Consider the following 26,635-nt stretch of genomic DNA (forward strand, 5'->3'; position numbering starts at 1 on the left):
ACAATAAAAAATATACAAAAAATGAAGCCTTATTGTGTGGTATGTGTGTTAAAAAAATTTAATAAAATGGATATTGTTATAAACAAATAAAAACTGAAACAACTATGGTTAAAGAAACAATTGCACAGTGTTCTGAAATCGAATATTAAAAAAAAAATAATGATAAGGAAATTATTAAAAAAAACTCTAGTGTTACAATTCAAAGACAAAAATCTGTGTTTAATTAAAAAATCCTACTCTTGCCTTGGATCATAACAAAGGATTTCAAAATATATATTTTTTAAGGAGTTTTAAAATTCTTATGTGTTTCTATTGTGTTTTGTCATCAATTAGGTTTTTGTGGTATTGTGCGCTGCTGGCATGGGTATGGCCCGGCCAGAGCCCCCTCGTGATAGTTATTCAGCTCCACCACCCAGCAGCTATTCGCCTAGTGTGCCAAGCGGCGGTTATGGTGCTCCTGCACCCGTCTATGGACCACCTCAACAAGCGCCTGTGATACACAAACATGTCTATGTCCATGTTCCACCACCAGAGCCAGAGTATCAAGCACCTAGGTAAGTTTGCAGAAAAAAATTATAAGAAAAGGACCATTATTAGGATGTTTTTGTGGATTAAAAGTGAAAATGTGGTTTAATTATTCACATTAACAAAACTTGGGCTATGCCGCAATTTATGGGGAAATTAAAAATCTATTTTTTGTTACCCACCTAAAATTATTCCATAAACTCAAATATACATACAACTGCTTTTGGAGTTCGATAGCAACGAATGCCCAAAGGGGTTCCTGGCCCATCCTGATGAATATGAGCTATATTATAAATATATGTGGGACTTGTCCCAGAAACTGTAGGGTCTTGAGATATATTACCTCTTTGGACAAATTTACAATATCCTAGCTAAAAATATGATCCGACTATGTCTGGCGTCCGACATGTCAGCACATAGTCGGACGAGAGATACGACAATTCTTACCAAATCCTGAAAGAAATCGGTTTGACAAGTCTGAGGGAGTTCTCCAGAAGTCAAGACCCCAGTTCGGTTATATGACAGCCATACCAGGTTATGGCCGATTTCAACCCAAACTAGCACAGTTGTTGAATGTCATACTAAATTTTTCTTGAAATTTGCAAGAGGTGGACTCAAAAATTTGTCCTCTTGTTTGTGGAGTCCATCTTGCGATTATTCCAAAATAAAAAGAGAAAAGATCAAGTCCTTAAATCTTTTATTATTTTCGTTAATACTTAAGTTTTTATACCCACCACCGAAGAATGGGAGTATATTCATTTTGTCTTTCCGTATGCAACACATCGAAATATTTCCGACACTATAAAATATATATATTCTTGACCAGCTTAAAAATCTAAGACGATCTAGCCATGCCCGTATGTCTGTCCGTCTGTCTGTTGAAATCACGCTACAGTATTAATAAATAGAGATATTGAGCTGAAACATTATACAGATTCTTTTTTTGTCCATAGGCAGGCTAAGTTCGAAGATGGGCTATATCGGACTATATCTTGATATAGCCAGCTCATAGACCGATCCGCCGCTTTAGGGTCTTAGGCCCATAAAAGCACCATTAATTATTTGATTTTGCTGAAATTTGGGACAGTGAGTTGTGTTAGGCGCTTCGACATCCTTCGTCAATTTGGTTCAGATCGGTCTTGATTTGGATATAGCTGCCATATGGACCGATATCTCGATTCAAAGTCTTGGGCCCATAAAAGGCGCATTGGTAATCCGATTTCACTGAAATTTGACACAGTGACTTATGTTAGGTTTTTCGACATCCGTGTCGAATATGGCGCGGTTTATTTTTAGTTATAGCTACTAAAAAGATCAATATTTTGTTATACAAAATTTAACAATGACTTGTTCTTATTAGTATTTGGGCTAAATCAGAATATATTTAGATATAGCTGCTATGTGGCATAAGATATGCATTTTTGATCGGATTTTGACGAAAGGTGGTTTATATACATACCGGAGGTAGTGCATATCCAAAGTTCGGGTGGTTACCCGGCTGAACTTAACGCCTTTTTACTTTTTTTTAATAAAAATATTTTCCTAATGGGATTCAGGAAAATTTAGCTAATATTAATATAACAAATAAGCGGCAAAAATAGAAAGCCAAAGGCAATAACAACAAGTAAGAGCGTGCTAAGTTCGGCCGGGGCGAATCTTAAATGCCCTCCACCATGGATCGCATTTGTCGAGTTCTGGGCGCGGTATTTCTTTTTAGGCAAACAAATAGTATTGAATTAGAACTGTTATGCTATGGGAGCTATATCAAGTTATAGTCCGATTCGGACCATAAATGAATGCTGAACATTGTAGAAGTCATTGTGTAACATTTCAGTTCATTCGGATAAGAATTGCGCCTTGTAGGGGCTCAAGAAGCAAAATCGGGAGATAGGTTTATATGGGAGCTGTATCAAGCTATTGATCGATTCAGACCATATTTGACACGTATGTTGAATTGCGCCCTCTAGAGGCTCAAGAAGTCAAGATCCCAGATCGGTTTATATGGCAGATATAGCAGGTTCTATACCGATCTACGCCATACTTAACACAGTTATTGGGTGTCATAACGAAACACCTCATGCAAAATTTCAGTCAAATCGGACAAGAATTGCACCCTCTAGAGGCTCTAGAAGTCAAGACCCAAGATCGGTTTATATGGCAGCTATATCAAACCATGAACCGATTTAAACCATACTCAGTGCAGTTGTTGGAACTGATACCAAAACACTACGTGCATAATTTCAGTCAAATCGGACGAGAATTGCGCCCTCTAGAGGCTCAAGAATTCAAGATCCAATAACAACACCCGAACAGAAATTATAGCGATGGTGCTGATTTTTTTAGCATGGAAAGACCAGCAGCTGAGGATGCAAGCTCTGACTTTTATCTTCCAGTGCGCCGAAACCCACTACAAAGAATTTGAGGCCGTCCTGGTGTCCCTCAAAAACGGCAAGTCAGCCGGCCCGGATAACGTACCTGCCGAACTGTTGAGGTATGGCTCACACCTCATTGCATTTATTAATCATCCCAATAATCAAAGAGGCCTGGGATAAAAACTCTGTCCGAACAAAATGAAAGAAGAGAATCATGGTTACGATCCCAAAGAAGCGTGACCTCACCTTAGTGTACAAAATGGAAAATATTACATTGCTAAACCCAATAAATAAGATAATGACAAGTCTTCTGCTTTAGCGTATTTCGCCTGCACTTGACTCCATTTTGGCCGGTAGGTTTCTGGCCAGGTTGTTCTGGTGCCAACCACATCAACTCCTAGCATATAAACATTGAAGGGTCTGCAGAGCTCAATTCTCATCTAACCTTTTATTCGTCGACTTCAAGCGGGTTTTTGTCACAGTTTGGCGAAGCTGTATGTGGAGCACGCTGTTGAATGAGGGCATTCCAGAAATGATCGTGACGCTAAGGGAGCTGTAAAGCAATGCAAATATTTCAGTGCGTTTCAATGGAAAAGAGAACCGACATTTCGAGATCGAGAAAGGTGTGCATCTTGGCATGTAGACAACTTTACCTTTCTTGACAGCAAAACTACAAGGCACGGAGGATGGAAAGCAGGTATCCGCGAACGTATCAATAAGGCTGAAAGTGACTTTCTTGAACCTAACAAAGTTCAGAATCTTCAACAATAGTGTGAGATCTTTCTTATTTGAGCTTGACACAAGCCACTACACGCAAAGTTCAAGTTTTTATAAATCGCTGCCTACCAAAAAACTTCGAATTCTCTGACCAAATCGTATTTCAAGTGTAGTAGTGCAAATTAGAACAAACACTACCCTTGTCGATGTAGAAATCCGGAAGAGCAAATGAACTTGATTGGGTCATATACTAAGCCGACCAGGGGATGATATAACGAGAATGTCCTAGACTAGAACCCGCAAGCCCGTTTAAATTGGTGCTCTCAATTCCAAGATATTGTGGTTTTGAAAATTTTGTTATAAGGTAGGATCCAGCCACTCGTCCTTAATTAATATCCTCGTTACATTTTTATCACACCTATCTCCCATTCGTTCAAGCTTCGGATTATTATGCATTATATAAGCTTTAGTTGACTAATCACTACACCTGTCTAATCATTCTGATTTAAACGAGTCAATGTTTTGCGAAAACCAACAAACCGCCAACTGATGCAATTTTGAATTAACATTAATATGCAATGGTTAATCCGAGGCATGCAGCATGCAACATCTCAAGACCACGCGAGCGCTTGGCAAATGATGAAGACAACGACAAATCGCTAAAGAAAAACTGTGTTAACAGACGTTTTGTGGTGTTTGACACACATATGCATGTATAGCAGAAGTGTTGATCGCACTGTCAAAAGAAAAGCAAAAAAAAATTACCAGTAAGCTAAGAAAATCACCTGTTAGTGGAGTGGTTAGCCTGATGACTATCTAGCTGACTATTAGGCTAGACTGCTTGCTGCATTCGCTGCAGGCCTCCTATTGGTAATAATTTAAATTGCAATAATTTTAAATTATTGCCATCTCAAGACTGTTAGCTATGGAGCTCATATTTATCCTCCGTAATCATGTGAGGAAAGCATAAATATGTTTTTATGATTTCCGTTGCATAGCCTGCCACCCCATTTTGGCGGCTTTTATGGCGTGCCAATAACTCCCTGCTTTAAGAAATTTGACAAAGTCTTAACCAACCAGCAATCATTGGAGACAATAACCTGCAAGCTGAGCTATTTAAGCCAGGAGACTGGCAACGTGATATAGCATATGTATCAGCTCATAGGGTGGAATCTGTCTGAAAGATCGTATATCTGATGATTGGAACCTTGCAACTGCAGACGAATGAGTCCCCTACCCATTGCATACCAAAGACTCTCAAGCGTACTTAGGATATGGATATAACATTTTGCCTAGAGAAAACCACGAAGTAAAAGCGTTCTATGTTCCGCCAGGCCGAAACTTATATACCCTCCACCAAAGATCGCATTGTCGAGTTCTTTTCCCGATATCTCTTTTTAGACAAACAAAGGATAAAAGAAAAGAATTGCTATAATATTGGAGCTTTATCACGTTATAGTCCGATTCGGACCATAATTAAACTGAATGTTGGAGACCATAGTAGAAGTCGTTGCGTAAAATTTCGGCCAATTCGAGTAATCAGGCTATAGACCGATTCCGATCATATTTGACACTTATGTCGAAGGTCATGGGATCGGATAATGATTACGCCCTCTGGAGGCTCAAGAAGTCAAAATTCAAGCTCGGTTTAAATGGCAGCTATACCAGGTTATGGAACGATTTGAACCATACTAAGAACAGTTTTTAGTAGTCATAGCAAAACACGTCATGCGAAATTTCAGCCAAATTGGATAAGAATTGCGCCCTCTAGTGGCTCAAGATGTCAAGATTCAAGATCGGTTTATATGGCAGCTATATCAGGTTATGGGCCCATTTTAACCATACTCAGCACAGTTATTGAAAGTCATAATAAAACACTTCATGCGAAATTTCAGCCAAATCGGATAAGAATTGCGCCCTCTAGAGGCTCAAGAAGTCAAGACCCAAGATCGGTTTATATGGCAGCTATATCAGGTTATGGGCCCATTTTAACAATACTCAGCACAGTTATTGAAAGTCATAATAAAACACTTCATGCGAAATTTCGGCCAAATCGGATAGGAATTGCGCCCTCTAGTGGCTCAAGAAGTCAAGATTCAAGATCGGTTTATATGGCAGCTATATCAGGTTATAGGCCGATTTTAACCATACTCAGCACAGTTATTGAAAGTCATAATAAAACACCTCATGCAAAATTTCAGCCAAATCGGATAAGAATTGCGCCCTCTAGAGGCTCAAGAAGTCAAGACCCAAGATCGGTTTATATGGCAGCTATATCAAAACATGAACCGAAGTAGCCCATTTACAATCCCAACCGACTTACACTAATAGGAAGTATTTGTGTAAAATTTCTAGATATACTCCTTCGAAAGTTAGCGTGCTTTCGACAGACCGACGGACGGAACGACGGCGGAGAATATTTCGAGGAGTTACAAACAGAATGACGAAATTCGTCTTCCCCCATCCTATGGTGGAGGGTATAAAAACCTATGGTAATCATTCCAGTGAGCCTATGGTGAAAAGTATAAAAACCTATGGTAATCATTCCAGTAGGCCTGTTTAAGAATAACAAGGCCGCTAAGACCCCTAATGAGGCGTATGGTGGTCACCGTGGCGCAGAAATTAGCATGCCCACCTACGATCCCGAACACCTGAGCCTAAATCCCGGTATGAACATAAGAATAAAATTTTCTGCTGTGGTTACCCTCTTACAAATGCTAACGACATTTGTAAGGTATACAGACATGTTAAAACTTTTCTAGCAAGTAGTGTCGCTTAGCGGGACGCCGTTCGAACTCACCATGAAAAAGGAGGTCCCATATCATTGAACTAAAAAAACTTGAATAGAACTGCACTCTTTGATATGAGAGAAGTTTTTTTGGGTTCCTTAATGGAATGTTTATGGAAAAATATGTATGCAGGTAATGAGCCGTATGGATTAGTTCGTCTGTTAGAATGCTACTGGAAGAACCCATACCCGATGATTAGTACCTCAGCATACTATGTCCCATACGCATATTACATATGTCATGTACTTATCATTGTGGCTTCATGTCTGGTAAATCCACAATTGAGCAGATATTCACACTACCCTAAATTATGGAAATTATCCCAAAGAGAAAGATGCAAAAACCTCTTCGACAGCATTTAAACTTCAAAGGGGATTCAAGTCACGTCCGTGCACTAATAGGAAGTGTTTGAGCAAAACTTGAATCCCACCTAGTTTTACTCCTTCGAATGTTAGCATGCAGACAGACAGGCAGATGGACGTACAGACTTACTTACTTTTTTGGGTCTCAGATCATTATTTCGATGAGTTGCAAACGGAATGACGATGTTAGTATCAGAGAACACCAGCAAGCCATCTTAAAAACAAGTAAAATGGCGTTACTTTGGATACCCACCACCTCGGGTATATATGTTAACCACCCTTCGTCAAAATCCGGTGAAAATTGGATATCTTATGCACCCAAATTCGGCAAATTTCAGCGAATAAAAAATAAAGCTTTTTGGGCTTCATACTCTTTATCAGGAGTTTGGTCTGTATGGCAGCATATAATCCGTTTCGAAACATATTTGGGACGAATGGCGGGAGACCTACCAACTTTTTCAAATTTCAGTGAAATCGGATAAAAATAAAGCATTCATGGGTATTAGACCCTTTATCGGCAGACCCTTTATCCAAATATGGTCCAATTTGGCTCGTTCAATAACTTATCCTGCGTACATCAAGAAGACGTATCTGGAAGTAAGTCTCTCACTTTTGAACAGATGGAGACGTGCTGTCTGTCTCCATCTGTTCAAAAGTGAGAGACAGACGTCACTGACACAAACAATGCTCATCCAAAAATAAAAAGCAAGTGCAAAAAAACATCGGAGTGTATTTATGCAGCTCAACAAAACTGGATGTCTCATTCCTCTGTTTGCTTTGGCTTCATATGACACCCATCTGAGTGCTGCTTATTCGACAACCGAATTGAAAACAACATCCACACATTACTAAAACTTTCGGGCATATCTCACTCTATGATATATTTGCGTGTGTTTCTAGCTAACATTGTTTTTACGTGCCTTGGGTAACAGACAATTGCTTTGGCCAAAGTGGCTATTGAGTGGCAGATTTGAGTGTGTGAGAGACAGACGTCACTGACACAAACAATGCTCATCCAAAAATAAAAAGCAAGTGCAAAAAAGCAACGAAGTGTATCTATGCAGCTCAACAAAACTGGATGTCTCATTCCTCTGTTTGCTTTGGATTCATATGACACTCATCTGAGTGCTGCTTATTCGACAACCGAATTGAAAACAACATCCACACATTACTAAAACTTTCGGTCATCTCTCACTCTATGGTATATTTGCGTGTGTTTCTAGCTAACATTGTTTTTACGTGCCTTGGGTAACAGACAATTGCTTTGGCCAAAGTGGCTATTGAGTGTGTCCCGTAATGATATGGAAAACCATACTGACCTCCTTTCTACTTCTTCGCAGTAAAAGCTATCTTTTGTTGCGACCTGGATTCTCCAATTTTAAACATCCTACCGATGCTTATTTTACTTCATTGATGACTGTCTAATTGTTATTTTTTGAAAAATTATTTTTATTATCTAGCATCTTAACCTAAAACAAATAGAAGTGTGCTTCGTTCGACCGAGCCGAGGAAATGTTTTCTTAAAACAGTTGGAAAGTTGCCTAGGTGGCGTGGTTCCCACCCATGCCAAGGTCTACCTATGCCAAGACAATAGTGATCTGAACCTGTTGTAAAGTCCTGAATATGCACTTTTTCTCCGACGCAGTCTACCAATCTTTCGAGGCGTACGTTAGTATTGGTATAATTACCCTTTTGTGCATCCAGTAAACTACCCTCCGTCCTTCGATTGTAGGTTAAACAAGTAAAAGCGCGCCACCTTGAATCGCATTTGTCAAGTTCTTTTGCCGATATCTTTTCATAGGCAAGGATGCAAATGCAAATTTTGCCCATGAACATTCCACTAAAGAACAGCGGCAAACTTCTCACATATTAATGAGTGCAGTCCGATTCAAGTTTAAGCTCAATGATAAGGGGCCTCTTTTTTATAGCCGAGTCTGAACGGCGTGCTGCAGTGCGACACCTCTTTGGAGAGAAGTTTTACATGGCATAGTACCTTACAAATGTAGCCAGCATTAGGAGAGGAAAACCACCGTTGAAAATTTTTTTCTGATGGTCTCACCAGGATTTGAACCCAGGCGATCAGAGTCATAGGCGGACATGCTAAGCTCTGCGCTATGGTGGCCTCCTCTAGGCAAGCATAGGATAAACAAGAATTGCTATGCTATTCGAGCAAAATATCGGGTTAAAAACCGATTCAGTACATATCTGGTACATATATTGGAAGTCATAGCACAAATCGATGTGCAAAACTGCGCCCTCTAGAGGCTCAAGAATTATAGCCGGGAACTCGATTTATATGGGATTTGTATCAAAACAGGGATCGATATGGTTTTCCCATAGAGGAAAACCACCGTTGAAAATTTTTTTCTGATGGTCTCACCAGGATTTGAACCCAGGCGATCAGAGTCATAGGCGGACATGCTAAGCTCTGCGCTATGGTGGCCTCCTCTAGGCAAGCATAGGATAAACAAGAATTGCTATGCTATTCGAGCAAAATATCGGGTTAAAAACCGATTCAGTACATATCTGGTACATATATTGGAAGTCATAGCACAAATCGATGTGCAAAACTGCGCCCTCTAGAGGCTCAAGAATTATAGCCGGGAACTCGATTTATATGGGATTTGTATCAAAACAGGGATCGATATGGCCCATTTACAATCCCAACCGACCTACATACACTAATAGAAAGTATTTCTGCGAAATTTGTAGTGCCTATCATCATTACCTCGAAAGTTTACGTGCTTGGGTCAGACAAACGGCCAGACGGACGGACATTTCTGGATTGACTTACAATTTCACAGTGATCAAGAAAATATACACCTTATGGGATTTTAGACCAATATTTCGAAGCGTTACAAACAGAATGACGAAGTTTGTGTACCCCAATCCTATGGCGAAGGGTATAAAAATATCAGGTTTAAATTTTCATCCCAATCGAATTATTATTGTTCCCTCTGGGGCTCAACTAGTCAAACTTGGAGATCAGTGTATATGGAAGCTGTTTTAGGTTTTTTTTTGCAGGTCATGGTAGAAGTCATTATGCAAAATTTCAGCCAAATTTAATAAGAATTGCTCCTTCTAGTGGCTCAAGATGTAAAATCGAAAGATCGGTTTATATGGGAGCTACATTTAAATATTTGGCCCAACGACCTACATCTATAGGAAGTATTTGTGCAGTATTTCAAGCGAATTGCATTATTCGTTTAGACGCCATTGTGATTTTCACAGACGGAAGGATTGGGGGAAGGAGTGCCAGACGGATGGATGGACATACCTACATTGACATAGAATATCAAGGCGGATAAGAATATACAGTCGAAACCGGATAAGTGAAACGCTAAAAATACGTCGATTTGGTTTCACTTATCCGTAATTCTCACTTAAGTGTAGTTGGGAGAAGTGCAATTCGTTTTCAGTTAAGCGATATAGGTTTCGTTTAAGCGCAATTTTTTTACTTAAGCAAATGTACTTTGTTGGGTTTCCGATCAATATGTAGATGTGTTACAAACAGAATGAAGAAATTAGTATACCCCCATCCTAGGATGCAGGGTATAAAAATGAAAAAATGTGTTTCCAGTTAAGCGATATAAGCATAAATGCACGCGAATTTTAAAGTCAAAGTACTAATAATGTATGAAGTAACTTGAGTTGAAAAGAAGCAATTCTTAGTAGAGCCTTTAAAAAGTTTTTGCGAATTTCATTACTTTCAGATAGTTTCCCATAGAGATAACTTTTTCACTTTCGTTTTCAGTTTCATGTGAAAACACAATTTGGGGTGTAAAAACTTTTTCAGTTTAACCGTATTTTCGGTTAAGCGATTTTCGCTTAAACGAATTCAATTGCATTGAATGACACCAAAAAATGGAAGGTTCTTTCCCTCAAGTTTCGCTTAAGCGCAATTTTTTTACTTAAGCAAATGTACTTTGTTGAGTTTCAGATCAATATGTGGATGTGTTACAAACAGAATGAAGAAATTAGTATACCCCCATCATAGGGTGCAGGGTATAAAAATGAAAAATGGGTTCATTGAATAACAAAATGAACCAGACTTTTTAATATGAATTAAGATTTCATGTTAGCTATATTCCTTTAAATGTACGATGACATACAACATACATTGATGGATGCCAATTGCTTCAAAAATTCAAAACGACGCAAACCTGTCAAAAGATTAATCATTATTGCCGCCAATATATATTTCAAAGCTATCGATCTGAAATAAATTGTGGTAGAACGTCACTAGCCACAACGATGACCATTCCATATTACAAACAACAAATTTTTAAGCCTGACTTCACAACCAATATGGTTTAGGAAATTGTTACGAATTCTGTTTTTCGCAGTAAAATAAATGCCTTTGTTGTTGTTGTTGTTGTTGGGGAAACATAACATATCCATGAAATTCATGGAAATTGAAAGTGTTTTTTGTAAATGTCTGCAAGCAAAAAACCGCAAGTCTATGTCTTTTTGTTTTAAAGCGTCTGTTGATGTTTGGCTGTGTTGTTAGCCCCTGTCTGATGTGATGTGGCTTGAGGCGAATGGAGAGAATTACATTCATCCATTCATTCATTGCCTGGCTCATTCTGTCCGTCATTGCAATGCGATTATTGATTGTATTTCTATAACAAATTGCTAGCAAATAACATATCAATTATTCATTTTAAATTTTGCTTGATTGTTTTCCAGTTGCTTGTTGCTTGTTGTTTTGGTTTTCGTTTTGTCTTTCCCTCAAGCTCCTTAAAGCTGAAGCTCTACGTTGGTTATAGAAGTTGGGAATTTTCTATGGTTTGTAGATTTTTTTTTGGGATTTTTTGTTTTGCCATCCTCTCCATTTCAAATATTTATGTTCAACTAAGCTGCTATTAAATTGTTTGAGGGGGGTCGGGGGGTAAAATAGGACAATCGATAATAAAGTTTGTTCAATGATGATACGATGACAATACATTATGTTGTGAACCAGCCACTGTTGGACATGTAGAGTGATGAATTGAAGGCAGAGACGGATTAGTGAAAGAATAAGAAATAAGGCGTTAAGTTCGGCCGAGCCAAACTTTGGATACCCACCGCCTCGGATATATATGTAAACCACCTTTCATCAAAGTCCGGTGAAAATGGCATACCTTATGTCCCATAGCAGTTATATCGAAATATGTTCCGATTTGGACCAAATACTAATAAGTACAGTAGCTATATCTAACAAGTAAAAGCGTGCTAAGTTCGGCCGGGCCGAATCTTATATACCCTCCACCATGGATCGCATTTGTCAAGTTCTTTTCCCGGCATCTCTTCTTAGGCAAAAAAGGATATAAGAAAAGAGTTACTCTGCTATTAAAACGATATCAAGATATGGTCCGGTTCGGACCAAAATTAAATTATATGTTGCGTTAAGAATTGCGCCCATTGGGGCTCCCGAAGTAAAATAGAGAGAACGATTTATATGGGATCTGTATCGGGCTATAGACCGATTCAGACCATAATAAACACGTTTGTTGATGGTCATGAGAGGATCCAACGTACAAAATTTCAGGCATATCGGATAATAATTGCGACCTCTAGGGGTCAAGAAGTCAAGATCCCAGATCGGTTTATATGGCAGCTATATCAGGTTATGAACCGATTTGAACCTTATTTGATCCAGTTGTTGAAAGTAAAAATAAAATACGTCATGCAAAATTTCAGCCAAATCGGATAGAAATTGCGCCCTCTAGAAGCTCAAGAAATCAAATCCCCAGATCTGTTTATATGACAGCTATATCAGTTTATGAACCGATTTGAACCATACTTGGCACAGTTGTTGGATATCATAACGAAATACTTCGTGCAAAAAATCATTCAAATCGGATAAGAATTGTGCCCTCTAGAGGGTCAAGAAGTCAAGACCCAAGATCGGTTCATATGGTAGCTATATCAGGTTATGAACCGATTAGAACCATACTTGGCACAGTTGTTGGGTATCATAACAAAACACGTCGTGCGAAATTCCATTCCAATCGGATAAGAATTGCGCACTCTAGAGGCTCAAGAAGTCAAGACCCAACATCGGTTTATATGGTAGCTATATCAGGTTATGGACCGATTTGAACCATACTTGGCACTGTTGTTGGATATAATAAGAAAACACGTCGTGCAAAATTTCATTTCAATCGGATAAGAATTGCGCACTCTAGAGGCTCAAGAAGTCAAGACCCAAGATCGGTTTATATGGCAGCTATATCAGGTTATGGACCGATTTGAACCATACTTGGCACAGTTGTTGGATATCATAACAAAACACGTTGTGCAAAATTTCATTCTGATCGGATAAGAATTGCGCACGCTAGAGGCTCAAGAAATCAAGACCCAAGATCGGTTTATATGGCAGCTATATCAGGTTATAGACCGATTTGAACCATACTTGGCACAGTTGTTGGATATCATAACAAAACACGTCATGCAAAATTTCGTTCCAATCGGATAAGAATTGCGCACTCTACAGGCTCAAGAAGTCAAGACCCAAGATCGGTTTATATGGCAGCTATATCAAAACATGGACCGATATGGCCCATTTACAATACCAACCGACCTACACTAATAAGAAGTATTTGTGCAAAATTTCAAGCGGCTAGATTTACTCCTTCGGAAGTTAGCGTGCTTTCGACAGACAGACGGACGGACGGACGGACGGACGGACGGACGGACGGACGGACAGACGGACGGACATGGCTAGATCGACATAAAATTTCACGACGATCAAGAATATATATACTTTATGGGGTCTCAAACGAATATTTCGAGTAGTTACAAACAGAATGACGAAATTAGTATACCCCCCATCTTATGGTGGAGGGTATAAAAATAAACCGATCTGAACTGTATACGACACGAATGTCGAAAAGCCTAACATAAGTCACTGTGTGAAATTTCAGTGAAATCGGATTATAAATGCGCCTTCTAAGGGGCCAAGTCATAAATCGAGATATCGGTCAACAAGGCAGATATATTCAAATCTGAACCGATTTGGGCCAAGTTGCAGAAAAATGTCGAAGAGACTAACACAAAGCACTGTCCCAAATTTCGGCAACATCGGACAATAAATGCGCCTTTTATGGCCCCAAAACCTAAAACCGACAGATCGGTCTATATGGCAGCTATATCCAAATCTGGACCGATCTGGGCTAAATTGACGAAGGGCGTCGAAGAGCCTAACTAAACTCACTGTCTCAAATTTCAGCGACATCGGACAATAAATGCGCCTTTTATGGGCCCAAAACCTTAAATACAGAAATCGGTCTATATGGCAGCTATATTCAAATCTGAACCGATCAAGGCCAAATTAAAGAAAGATGTCGAAGGGCTTAACACAACTCACTGTCCCAAATTTCATCAAAATTTGATAATAAATGTGGCTTTTATGGGTCTAAGACCCTAAATCGGAGGATCGGTCTATATGGCAGCCATATCCAAATCTGAACCGATGAGGGCCAAATTAAAAAAAAGATGTCGAAAGGCCTAGGACAACTCACTGTCTCAAGTTTCAGCAAAATCGGATAATAAATGTGGCTTTTATGGGCCTAAGACCCTAAATCGGAGGATCGGTCTATATGGCGGCTATATTCAAATCTGGACCGATCTGAGCCAAATTGACGAAGGATGTCAAAGAGCTTAACACAACTCACTATCCCAAATTTTAGCAAAATCGGATAATAAATGTGGCTTTTATTGGCCTAAGACCCTAAATCGGCGGATCGGTCTATATGGCAGCTATATCCAAATCTGAACCGATCTGAGCCAAATTAACGAAGGATGTCGAAGGGTCCAACACAAATTACTGCCCCAAATTTCAGCAAAATCGGATAATAAATGTGGCTTTTATGGGCCTAAGACCCTAAATCGGAGGATCGGTCTATATGGGGGCTATATCAAGATATAGTGCGCTAAAGCCCATCTTCGAACTTAACCTGTTTATGGACAAGAAAAAAATCAGTGCAAAGTTTCAGCTCAATATCTCTATTTTTAAATACTGTAGCGTGATTTTAACAGACAGACGGACTGACAGACGGACGCACATGGCTACATCGTCCTAGATTTTTACGCTGATCCACCATCCTTCGGTGGTGGGTATAAAAGCAATGCAAATGCAAATTTTCCCATGAACATTCCATTAAGGAACTGGGACAAATTTCTCACATATCAATGAGTGCTGTCCGATTTATTTTAAGCTCAATGATAAGGGACCTCCTTATTGTAGCCAAGACCGAACTGCGTGCCGCATAGTGACACCTCTTTGGAGATAAGTTTTTACATGGCAATGTACCTCACAAATGTCGCCAGCTTTAGTAGGTACCATCGTAACCATCGCTGAAAAAATTTTCTGTTATTGCCAGGATTCGAACCCAGACACTCTTCGCCAAAGATGGACATATCAACTTCTGCGCTATGGTGGCTTAGGAGAAATGTGTTTTTTTAAGAATTTTTTTTTGGACTTTTCAGTTGTCCTTCCGTCGGCAGAAAATATTGATTTTAGGCTCTTTATAGGGTTGACCAAGTAGCCGAGTTTATAGCGTGCTCGGCTACTTGGTCGACTGCCAATCTAACCTAACCCAACCCTTTAAAGACTGTCTGTCTGTCGAATGCACGATCAACGAGATTATTGAAATTTCTGTGAGAAGACTGTCAAGGTTGGCTACAAGGTATGGATGAAGGATGAACTAGGACATCTATGGAGGTGGACCACAATGAAAGTTTTGAGTATGAACCCAAGCAAGATGGAGCTGGTGAATTTCACTGGGAAATATAGATACAGGATATTAACTCCCGTCTGTGGTTGACATCACTCTACAGTGGTCAAGGCAGGCGATATACCTAGGTCTAGTCCTTGATTTTAAACTGTCCTTGAAGAGTAATTGAGAGGAATAAAGTCGGAAGGCCGAATGAGCCTCCTACTCCTTCTGTAGAATGTTCGATAGGATGTGTGGAGTTAACACTAAAATGATTTACTGTGTATCCACTATGAAACCATATGAGACACTGGCATGGTGGCAGGATGAACGAGTCCTCCTATTTAGAACTCATTCAAAGGTGCTTGAGGTAAAAATTTTCTTTTGCACAAAAGTAAGTACCAAATTCTAACAATGCCAGCATCTCAAAAACTAGCCGAATTTATAACAACTTATTTTCTTATCCCACGAATTCTTGACCTTTGAACCTTGGGGTTTTACTTAAGTTTTTGTGCAACTTGACCTCGCCACGCATGGTTGCATATAACAAACAAAGAAGGCCTTTTGGTTGCGTAAAAAAATGTTGACTTTAGTTACAAGGCCTTTTTTTGACCTCTTCTTCAAACAGCAATGGAAAGATTTTTAGTGCCTACAATTTTTGTTCTGTTGTTGATGTTTTTGTGTTGCTGTTGCTGCCGCTTGCTGCTGAATGGCCAAAATGTTTGATTTGTATCTTAATGTATGACCCGGACCGTTTCATTGAACTTTTACTACTTGTGTTTCGCTTTTGGCCACAATGGATAAAAACTTTACTTTATGGCCATGAGGTTGAGTGGGGCCCAAAAGCATGGAGTGTTTGTACATTCGCTCTTTGGATTTTGAATGTTTGTTGGTTGGCGGCCTAACAATGTAGTCCTGCCTTCATATTAATGGCAATAGACAATGATTTTTTTTGGAGGTAAGAGTGTTGGGCAGTTGTTGGCCCCTATCATATCAACATCATCATCATCATAATCATCACTGTCGTTTAAAGGCAACATTTCCTCTAAATCATGAAACACAGGCGACAATGCTGAGGATGTCTATCATTATGATGATGATGGTCAATGGTGTTGTTGATGAGCATGGTAATTTCATTGACGCTGCTGGACCATGCACCAGCCATGGCTAATCGACAAATCATGTTGTCTTCCCCAAACTTGTAGCCGAAGAAGAGTTTCGCATGGTGGTCAAATGCAATTACTATGGCCTTTTGTTGCGGTTGTCGCTTTTGGTATTACCATTACCACCATTGTTCAAGTTTTTGTCTGTTGTTATCATTGTTGGGCTGCCTTTCAATTCCATAATAAAAATAATAACAAGATGACTATGTACGGTAACGTAAACAGCCACTTGGCTGCCAGCTACTGTTCCATCAACTCAGCCATTCATTCATTCATTCATTCAATGTAACATTTTTGAGCCTTTCGATTTTTGAAAGGTTGTTTTCATTTTGTTCCGCTTTTTTAAGTGATGGCCTGTTAACTGAAAGTGATGTGCCTGGCTAACAAGATTTCATTCAAAAATTGTCCCTAGGACTGTTTATGAGCATTTTTTTGAAAATTCGAAAATAGAGAAAGCCTAGGAAATGTCGTAAATCAGGTGACAGTTGTTGGTAGGCTGCTGATAAAGTACATAACATAGCAACACATTGTGGATGGATGGATGCCGGAATATTGGAAATAAAGTCAATGGGATATGGGGCTTCATACCAATTGATTTGATGGTTTCTGTCCAGAGTGTGATTGTATTCTTTATGTCTGCATGTTTGAGGACAATGTATTTTTAAATCGAAGTTATATGCCTCATAAGGGTAAGTGTGTCTAAAATGGTGCAATATTTAGATTGGTAATTTAAGTCTTATGGAGGTGAAGCACAACATATGGGTTGAACCTATTTTAAGAAAAAAGAAAAAAAAAAAAATCCAAGACAAGGCAAATGAAGCAAGTAAAAAAAAGTTTAGTCAAACAGGACTATATTCTATATACCTTCCATACACTGCGCGAAATGTTGCCTTGAGAGAAAATTTTGAACCGAATTTTGTCTTAAAGAAAATTTTTGAAAAATTTTGTGCTTAGAAAAAATTTCTAAAAAATTTTGCAAAAAAAAAACAAATTTTCCCATGAATATTCCATTTAGGAAGAGGGGCAAACTTCTCACATTTTAATTAATGCTGTCTCATTCAAGTTTAAGCTTAAAGATAAGGGGCCTTCTTTCTATGGCCGAGTCTGAAAGTCGTGCCGCAGTGCGACACCTGTTTTGACCATAGCTGCCATTCCATTTTTATACCCTCCACCATAGGATGGGAGTATACTAATTTCGTCATTCTGTTTGTAACTCCTCGCAATATTCGTCTAAGACCCCATAAAGTATATATATTCTTGATCGTCATGACATTTTAAGTCGGATTGTAAATGGGCAATATCTGTCCACCTTTTGATATAGCTGCCATATAAACCGATCTGGGGTCTTGACTTCTTGAGCCTCTAGAGGACGCAAATATTATCCGTTTAAGCTGAAATTTTGCATGAGGTGTTTTGTTATGACTTTCAACAACTGTGCAAAGAATAGTTCAAATCGGTCCATAACCTGATATAGCTTCCATATTAACTGATCTTGGGTCTTGACTTCATGAGCCTCTAGAGGGAGCAATTCCTATCCGATTTGGCTGAAATATTCGTGTTTTGTTATGACTTCCAACAACTGTATTAAGAATGGTTCAAATCGGCCCATAACCTAATATAGCTGCCATATAAACCGATCTGGGATCTTGACTTCTTGAGCCTCTAGAAAACGCAATTATTATCCGATTAAGCTGAAATTTTGCATGAGGTGTTTTATTCTGACTTTCAACAACTGTGCTAAAAATAGCTCAAATCGGTCCATAACCTGATATAGCTGCCATATAAACTGATCTGGGGTCTTGACTTCTTGAGCCACTAGAGGACGCAATTATTATCCGATCTAGCTGAAAATTTGTACAACGGCTTCTCTTATGACCTTTAATATGCGTGTCGAAAATGACATGAATCGGTTTATAGCCTAATGCAGCTCCCCTATTTGGCTGAAATTTTACACAATGATTTTTACCATAGTCTCCAATATTCAGTTCAATTATGGCCCGAAATGAGTCATAACATTGCAATTCTTTTCTTTTATCCTTTGTTTGCCTTAAAAGAGGTGTCGATCCATGGTGGAGGGTATATAAGATTGGGCCCGGCCGAACTTAGTACGCTTTTACTTGTTTCAAATGGCATAGTTCCTCATAAAGCACCGCTGAAAAATTGTTCTTGATGTTCTCGACAGGATTCGAACTCAGTCGCTATAGATGATTTTGCGGTGGTGCTGATGTGTATGTGTATGTATCGGAATAAAGCGAACGAATTTCAACTATCACCGCAAATATTCAAGCTCATGTACCTCTTGTATTTGCGGTGGTGTGATGAGTTTTTTGCCAAAAACAACGCAAACACCGCAGTTTTATTTTTACCATAAAAATGTTCAAACAAGTCCATTATTTTTTTTAAAAACAAGTAAGGAGGGGTCAAAAAGACGGACAAAGCCGACCTTTTGATACCCTACACAACATTGCAGTCCTTAGTAAACCTTCCATGATATCACTTATCGTCAACAGAATTCGGGCCAGCATCCCTACGTCGTCTTCATAAGCGATTATCTTCAAGCCATCTGCGCTGAGATCCAACAGAATTTCATTCATCACGAAGTTCCACAGAATCGGCGAAAGCATTATTTCCTGGGGCGTTCCTCTTGTCACATGCCTTCTAACCACACAATTTCCAAGATTCACATTAATAAGCCTGCCACAAAGCATATTATTTACTTTTGACTTTTGATTCTATCTTCATGTTATCGGCGAGAATTCCCCTTCATGGTGAAGAGGAATTTCTCTTGTCACCCGTTTTTCTGTCTGCGAATCTCCCAGATTCGCATTAATAATCTCTCCAGAAAGCATATTTGTCCATTTGGAGATTACAGGGTGAATTCCCGTTCGGCGATTATCGATCCTACCTCCAAGTTACTGAAGTCCCACTTCCACCAAGTTCTCCGGCGTCACTCCCTCTCTCACCTTTAGGTCTATCAGTCTTTCCAGTGTTTTGAGCAAAAAACGATGACAGACTAATAGGCCTATAAATAATCCTTCTTATAACAGTGGTTTGTTTTTCTCACCTTGTGGATATTGAACAACTTGAACCCCCTCCATGCATTTGGTATGAAGAAACATGCCAGGCTCGCCCGAAAACCCCATTCTATCCTGGGCAGTGTGACTCCAAGGAACTCCTGCAGCAGTGCCGGAATAAAACCGTCAGATACGGCGATATCTCGTCCTCTTCCTGGTCGCCCGTAAAATGCATCTCTATGAAGTTCCACCGTCTCTGGTGTAAGTCCCGTCCTCCCTCCTCTGGGAGCAAAGCATGCTTGGATACTTCGAGAGCACTTTGCGCAGCCTTAATGCCTGACCAAAACTTTCCAATTCTCTACAGAATTTCGCCCAGAAATTCCTCGTCTCCTTCTTCAACTTGACAAGGGCCTCATGATATGCATCCCAGCCCTTAGCTGGGCTCTCTCTCTCTCTCTCTCTCTATTCTTCGTCCCAGCCCTCAGCTGTTCTCTCTCTCTCTCTTCCGGCGTTATAAAAAAGAGTACTGGTCTCTCTCCTTAGTACCTACAGCTCCGGTGACCACCATGACTGGTTGGTTTTAAGCAGCGGTACTCTCTAGAAAAATGTTAAAGGTAATTTTAGAGGAAACTTTCGGGAAATTTGGTCTTTAGAGGAAATGTCAGAGAAATTTGGTCTTTAGAGGAATTCCAAAGAAATTTTGTGTTTAGAAAAAATTTCAGAGCAATTCTGTCTTTAGAGGCATTTCAGGTAAATTTTTTCTTTAAGCAAAAATTCAGGGAAATTTGAAAATTTTAACAAAGTCCAAGGAAAATTTAGAAGAAATGTTGTGTTTAGACAAAATTTCCGCAAAATCTCTTTTTAGAAATTTTCATGGAAATTTTGTTTTTGCAGAAAATTGAGACAAAAATTTTGAAATTAGGGAAACTTCTGAACAATTTTAATATTAGAGAAAATTTTGTTTTTGCGAGAGCAAGTTTCAGGGAAATTTTGTCTTTAGAGGGAATTTTGAGAAACTTTTGTAATTAGAGGAAATGTAAAAGTGTCACGGAAATTTTGCCTTATATGAAATATGTGGAGAAAATTTCATGGAAATTTTATCTCTAGAGAACATTTTGAAATTAGGGGACATTTCTTGAACATTTCAATGTTTTTTTTTTTTTTGCTCGAGCTTGGTTAATGTGGTAAATGTATCATAGATGCGTTTTCGCTATTAATACGATTGAAATACAACATATCAACAAACGACCCTTGAAGTCATCACCCCTAATATGGTTGAAGAAGACGAAACGCGTCCCATAGTGGTTGGTGTGTGTTGCTATCTTTGGCTTTCCTTTTCCATTTACATCTCCGATCATCCAGCTCGTCTCGAAAGGGAAACAAACAAAAATTGTGAAATTTAATGGCGAGATCATTAACAGGCAAAAAAAACTTGAAAATTTTCAATTTTAGATAAAATTTTCAGGAAATTTTGTCTTTAGAGAGGACGTTTTGGGGCAATGTTGTTGTTGTTGTAGCCACATAGCATGTGGAGGTCGCTTTGTTATATCGAGCATCATGGGCACTCGGCATTTAAACAAGAGCCGACGCCGCCCTGCCTCTCACTGAGACTCTACACTCGATACCGCTGATTGTTCGCGACTGCAGTTGCAGCTATACCGTAAACGAAGCATCCCATTATTCGCAACCCGTGGACAAGACCGGTAGCTCTCAGCTGAGCTGGTAGCTAAGCTTCTTGTGATAACTACATAGGAACACCTCTCAGATCGGAGCTCAAGATTCCACCCTGTATGATGTTATCCCGTACCGGGAGGGAAGTTTTGTCTTTATGGGAAGTTTGAAGGTAATTTTGTAATTACAGAAAATTTCATGGAAATTTTGTCTTATCAGAAAATTTCATAGATATCTTTTGATATGTGGAAAAAATATCATGGAAATTTTATCTTTGGACAAAATTTAAAGAAAATTTTGAAATTAGAGAAAATTTTTTAAATATTTCAATATTTGAGAATATTTGCAGAATATTTCGTCTTTAGAGAGCAAGTTTCAGGGAAATTTTGTAATTACAGAAAATTTCATAGAAATTTCATCCTACGAGGGTTGCAGAGTTTTTCACAAAATGGTATAAAAACCTACCCATTGACTCAATGAAAACGTTTTTATATTTTTCTCTTTCACTGCCTGTTCGTCCGCATTTCCAAAGCACCAAATCTTACCAGAGATTTCTCATAACATAACAAATCCCCAAATACTTGTCATTTCTCAACTTAGGAATGTTTTGTACCACCCCATTGTGGGCCAATTCTCAACCACAGCAACATTAATTAAACATTCATTAAATAAAAACAAAATGTTTTAAAAATCAAAAAGCCAAAGCAAAATGAAATTAAAAGCTTAATTTATTTAAACGTACTCTCGTATGGTAAGCATAACATGGCATGATTCGTACACCATGGGAGCCGTTAGCATTATGACAGCTCCACACCGTGATGTGGTATTTTTCCATTTAAATTTAAAGCCTAATTACCGCTTTTGGTTACATACAAAATGGGATAATACACTCGGACATGCTTCAGTGCCCCACACAACTTGGTTTAGTTTAAATTTCTCTGTTCCGCTATGGAAAATTTTGAGAAAAAAAAACAAAAATTTCAGACATTTGGACAAAAATTTTTTTAATATTTCAGTATTTGCACTGAAGACTCATGGGTATGGCTCAAATAACCGGCAAAAGGATTATGAGAGGGGTGCCTTGGAGAGGGTGTTAAGAGCCCAATGTTGCAAAGAGTTTCTTTTGTAAATGACTTCTTTACTTTGCCTTCAAAATATTAAGTGGAACACATATCACTTCATACCATTGCATTGTTCGAGTGAATGGCAACTGCTGCATTGGGAAAATAAAACTTCCTGAATTTCAACACTTTTATGGATGACAAACTGTATGATGATATGTATTTGAAAGTGTAGAAAAAGTCAAGCATTAATCCAGAAATCTTATATTAGAGTACACCATTTCCACAATTCAATTTGCGGAAGAAAAAGACCGAAAAAGGTCATAAGTTAACTGCGATTTTATTTCATTCATGAGTCTTATTTGCGAGTTTACCATTAGGTTGAGGAATGTAATGAATACAAATATGTATTGTAGAAATAATAGTGAGAATAATAGAAATCATGACTGAGGATACGCAGTTTGGCAGTAAACGTTTTTAGACTACGGAAATTTCACACTGTATCCTTAAGAAAGAAAAAATTAAAGACCTGTTTTTAGAAAAACTAAATTACTCTTTAAACTCTGCAAATTGGTTTAGATGGGAGCTGTATATCAATGTGGACCGATTTGGCCCATTTACAATCCCTTCCGGCCTACATTAATAAGAAGTATATTTGCAAAATTTCAGACGACTTACTTCACTCCTTCGAAAGATAGCTTGTTTTCGACAGACGGACGGACAGACAGAGGAACGGACATGGCTATATCGACTTAAAATGTCATAACAATCAAGAGTATATTACATAAACCCTAGGGAGTCTAAGACAAATATTTCGAATGACGAAGTGAGTATACCCCCATCCTATGGTGGAGGGTATAAAGAGTTTAAGTTAATACTGCTCACTTATCGGAGGTTTTTGCACGGGCGCCAATGTAAAGATGAGTTGCCTCCACTAGCTGACATAACCCACGCGAGAGAAGAGTTCCTCTCAGAAAAGCAGACTTGTAGAGACATAGAAAGATGAAAGTCTTCGCTGTCCTGTGTGAGGTATAGAAGGTGGTGACCTAGATAAGTACTCCGCATTCATCGGGTCTGGTTTTCATCTTGGAACTTGAGGCTTTCGTGTAGGCCTGGTTTAGTACTCCCGGAGATGGCTAAGTACACCGACTTAAAATCTCGGGATCCTGAGGGAGCTGGGAGTGTGTGTTGATATGACAAAGTACTCCAGCAACTGTAGCAATGGTTGTCGTCTTGGGACACAAGGCTGGCGATATCTTTTAATCTGATTTTCTCCTTAAATGACGACAGAAGTATACCAGACTCAGTCCGTTTTATAGTTTGGCAGTTTCAGGGTCATTTATGATCACGGGCAGTCACTATGTTTTACGGAGTTAGGAATTGGGGTGAGCTGGTAGACGTAACTTCACATGTTATCCATGGGCATGCACAGTCACACAAAGACATATAAAGTGGTTGGGCCATAAGATCAACTGCAGTCGCTTAAGATCACTTGGATACCTCTCTGGAAGCTTCGTTTATTGGGGTTTATTGTCGGTTGACATAGGTAGAAGTATGAGTTTGACAATGGGCCTAGTCAACAGCTCCCACCTTATTGTCAGGGCCTGAATATACTTTCTCAAATCTGCCCTATTGTCACTCATGCGTAGGCAAATTGTCCTTTCTGACAAAGACCATGTCATTAACAGCAATATCTGGTTGGGTATATTCCCACTTATTTCATTTATGGAATTCGACTAAATACTCCTTTTTCCAACGTCTGGCGAAAAAGTGATGAAGGAACTTCAGTTTCTGCCATCTGTTCACATAACAAAAGATGTGAGTAGTCATGTCGGGTTCCGGTGGGGAAAGCAGAGCTGAGCCTATTAGAAAGAGTTATGGGGTTAAAGGGGACAGATCGTTGATATTATCACTCATTGAACTCAGGGGCCTAGAGTTTAAGCAAGCTTCGATCCTCGAAAGTAAATCTCTGGGTATGTGACATTTTCTTTAGATGAGTTTTAAAACTGTTTACATCTGCCTACCATAAGCCATCCATTTGGGAGCACCAGGGGGAAAAAATTTCCTTCGCAATAACCAGAAGGCATTTTGTGAAATTAGTGTTGCCTTAATCGAGGAATTAAATTGTGCTTACCAAGAACATTGGAAGCTCCTAAGAAAAGAGGTTCCATTATCGGAAAATATCCGAGAGGGACACCATCTGCGAGAGAAAAATCGGGTAAACGCTACCAGAAAGCATTCGAATAACATGTCATTGATCTCTACCATGAAATGTCAAGAATCGCGTTACTCGAAAAACACAAACACGTATTTTTTGGTATTACGCTCCTTTCAATGTAGGTCTTAATATCGAAGGGGCCTGCAAAATCTACTCCAGTTTATATAAAAGAGCGAAATAGTGTGGTTCTCTCAGGGGGAAGTGGGGTCACAATTTGGCCGACAGTTCTCTTGCGAAACAAAACACATGCACTGCAATTGTTGATAACGGTTTTAACGAGATTCTTTAACCTAGGGACCCAAAATTCTTGTTTCATTAATCTTGATATCAACGAGTTTCTTCAATGTTCCGTGGAATCGTACGGAATAGAGTTTTGGGTAATCTTTAGTCATAAGTAAGAGTGGAAGACTATCTTATCTTCAATTCATTCGCATAAATCCATTAGAATCTATGAACGGGTTAAAATTCAACAAATGGCTCTTTCGAAAGATTTGCGAATTGTTCACTAACGCAGCATATTTCGCGAAATGGCTAGGTTGGCATAAAATCAAACGACACTCTTCACAAAGTTAATTTCAACTTGCTCTAAGCAATAAGATGAAAACGTCTGTGTAACTTCAAATTTGAGGTGTATCCGATGAAAGAATAGAAATTTATACTCTTAAGGCTCTGGATAAATCAGAAAAACGGGTAAAAATGTCCTCAGGGTGGATGATGTTCTATCTTGAAAAGAGCCTGCAATCACGACTCACGAAATAGCTTGAGAACGGTGACAATTGAAAGCAGAAAACGAATTTTACATCATATTTTGGCGATAGGTTAGCCCCCGTGTCGGGCGTCCAAGTAGTCGAGTTGGTAGCGCGCTCGGGTTACCTGTGCGCTGATCGTGAATTCGATTCCCATCATAAGCTTTGGTCTGTCGCTACTGTGGTATCACAATGGACTTGAAATTGTCTAAGTGAGTTTGTAAAGGACTGCCACTCATACCTAGCCTCCATGTCAAGCAAGATCATTTCGTGCATGGGCTAGATCATTTCGTGCATAGACCCTACCGCCGGGGAACTGATCTTTTTTGTACCATTGTTCTTTGGTTATATAAACCGATCTGCGATCTTGACTTCTTGAGCGTCTAGATGTCGCAATTATTATCCGATTTGCCTGAGATTTTGTACGACGGATCCTCTCATGAACATCAACCTACGTTTTTATTATGGTCTGAATTGGTCGATAGCCTGATACAGCTCCCATATAAATCGATCTCCCGATTTTACTTCTTGATCCCCTACAAGGCGCAATTCTTATCCGAATAGACTGAAATATTACACAATGACTTCTACAATGTTCAGCATTCATTTATGGCCTGAATCGGACTATAACTTGATATAGCTCCAATAGCATAACAGTTCTTATTCAATACTCCATGTTTGTCTAAAAAGAGATACCGCGCATAGATCTCGACTAATGCGATCCATGGTGAAGGGTATATAAAATTCGGCCCGGCCGAACTTAGCACGCTTGTGCTTGTTAATTATAAATTCACTCCATTCTAGCTTAGCAAAATTATTATAAAAAGAATATGAAATGTAGTAAAATACTCTTAAAAATCTCCGATTATTGAGCTCGTCTCGAAAGAGAAACTCCAAAAATATTTTGACTCTTTAATTAATCTCCGTAATCCCCTCTTTGTATTTTCAGAAAACCAATTATGGTGCCTCCTCCACAAAAGCACTATAAGATTGTCTTCATTAAAGCGCCATCACCACCCGCACCCACTGCACCCATCATTCCAGCCTTCCCACAAAACGAGGAGAAGACTTTGGTCTATGTGTTGGTCAAGAAGCCAGAGGAGCAGCCCGATATTGTTATTCCAACACCGGCACCAACACAACCCAGCAAACCCGAAGTCTATTTCATTCGTTACAAGACCCAGAAGGAAGAAACTGGACCATATCCCAACAGTATTGCTCCAGCACCATCTGGCGATTATGGGGCACCTTCAGCACCCTCGGCGCCAAGTTCTTCATATGGAGCTCCCTCACATTAA

The 26,635-nt window shown here is 39.2% G+C and overlaps 1 protein-coding gene across 1 annotated transcript; it reads left to right on the forward strand.

Moving 5' to 3' along the window:
* The first annotated feature begins 21 nt into the window (after positions 1–21).
* LOC106080948 (uncharacterized) lies at positions 22–26,635 on the forward strand. The gene is made up of 3 exons (XM_013242576.2): positions 22–39; positions 334–554; positions 26,287–26,635. Exons 1-3 carry the CDS (start codon positions 22–24, stop codon positions 26,633–26,635), a joined length of 588 nt encoding a protein of 195 aa, XP_013098030.1.

Source organism: Stomoxys calcitrans, chromosome 3, assembly GCF_963082655.1.
Source record: "Stomoxys calcitrans chromosome 3, idStoCalc2.1, whole genome shotgun sequence".
Classification (NCBI taxonomy): Eukaryota; Metazoa; Arthropoda; class Insecta; order Diptera; family Muscidae; genus Stomoxys; species Stomoxys calcitrans.

Excerpts from the sequence above, each read along its gene's own strand:
- LOC106080948 (XM_013242576.2), top strand. Across the intron at positions 555-26,286 it reads CCAGAGTATCAAGCACCTAG|AAAACCAATTATGGTGCCTC; the intron begins GTAAGTTTGCAG and ends TTGTATTTTCAG.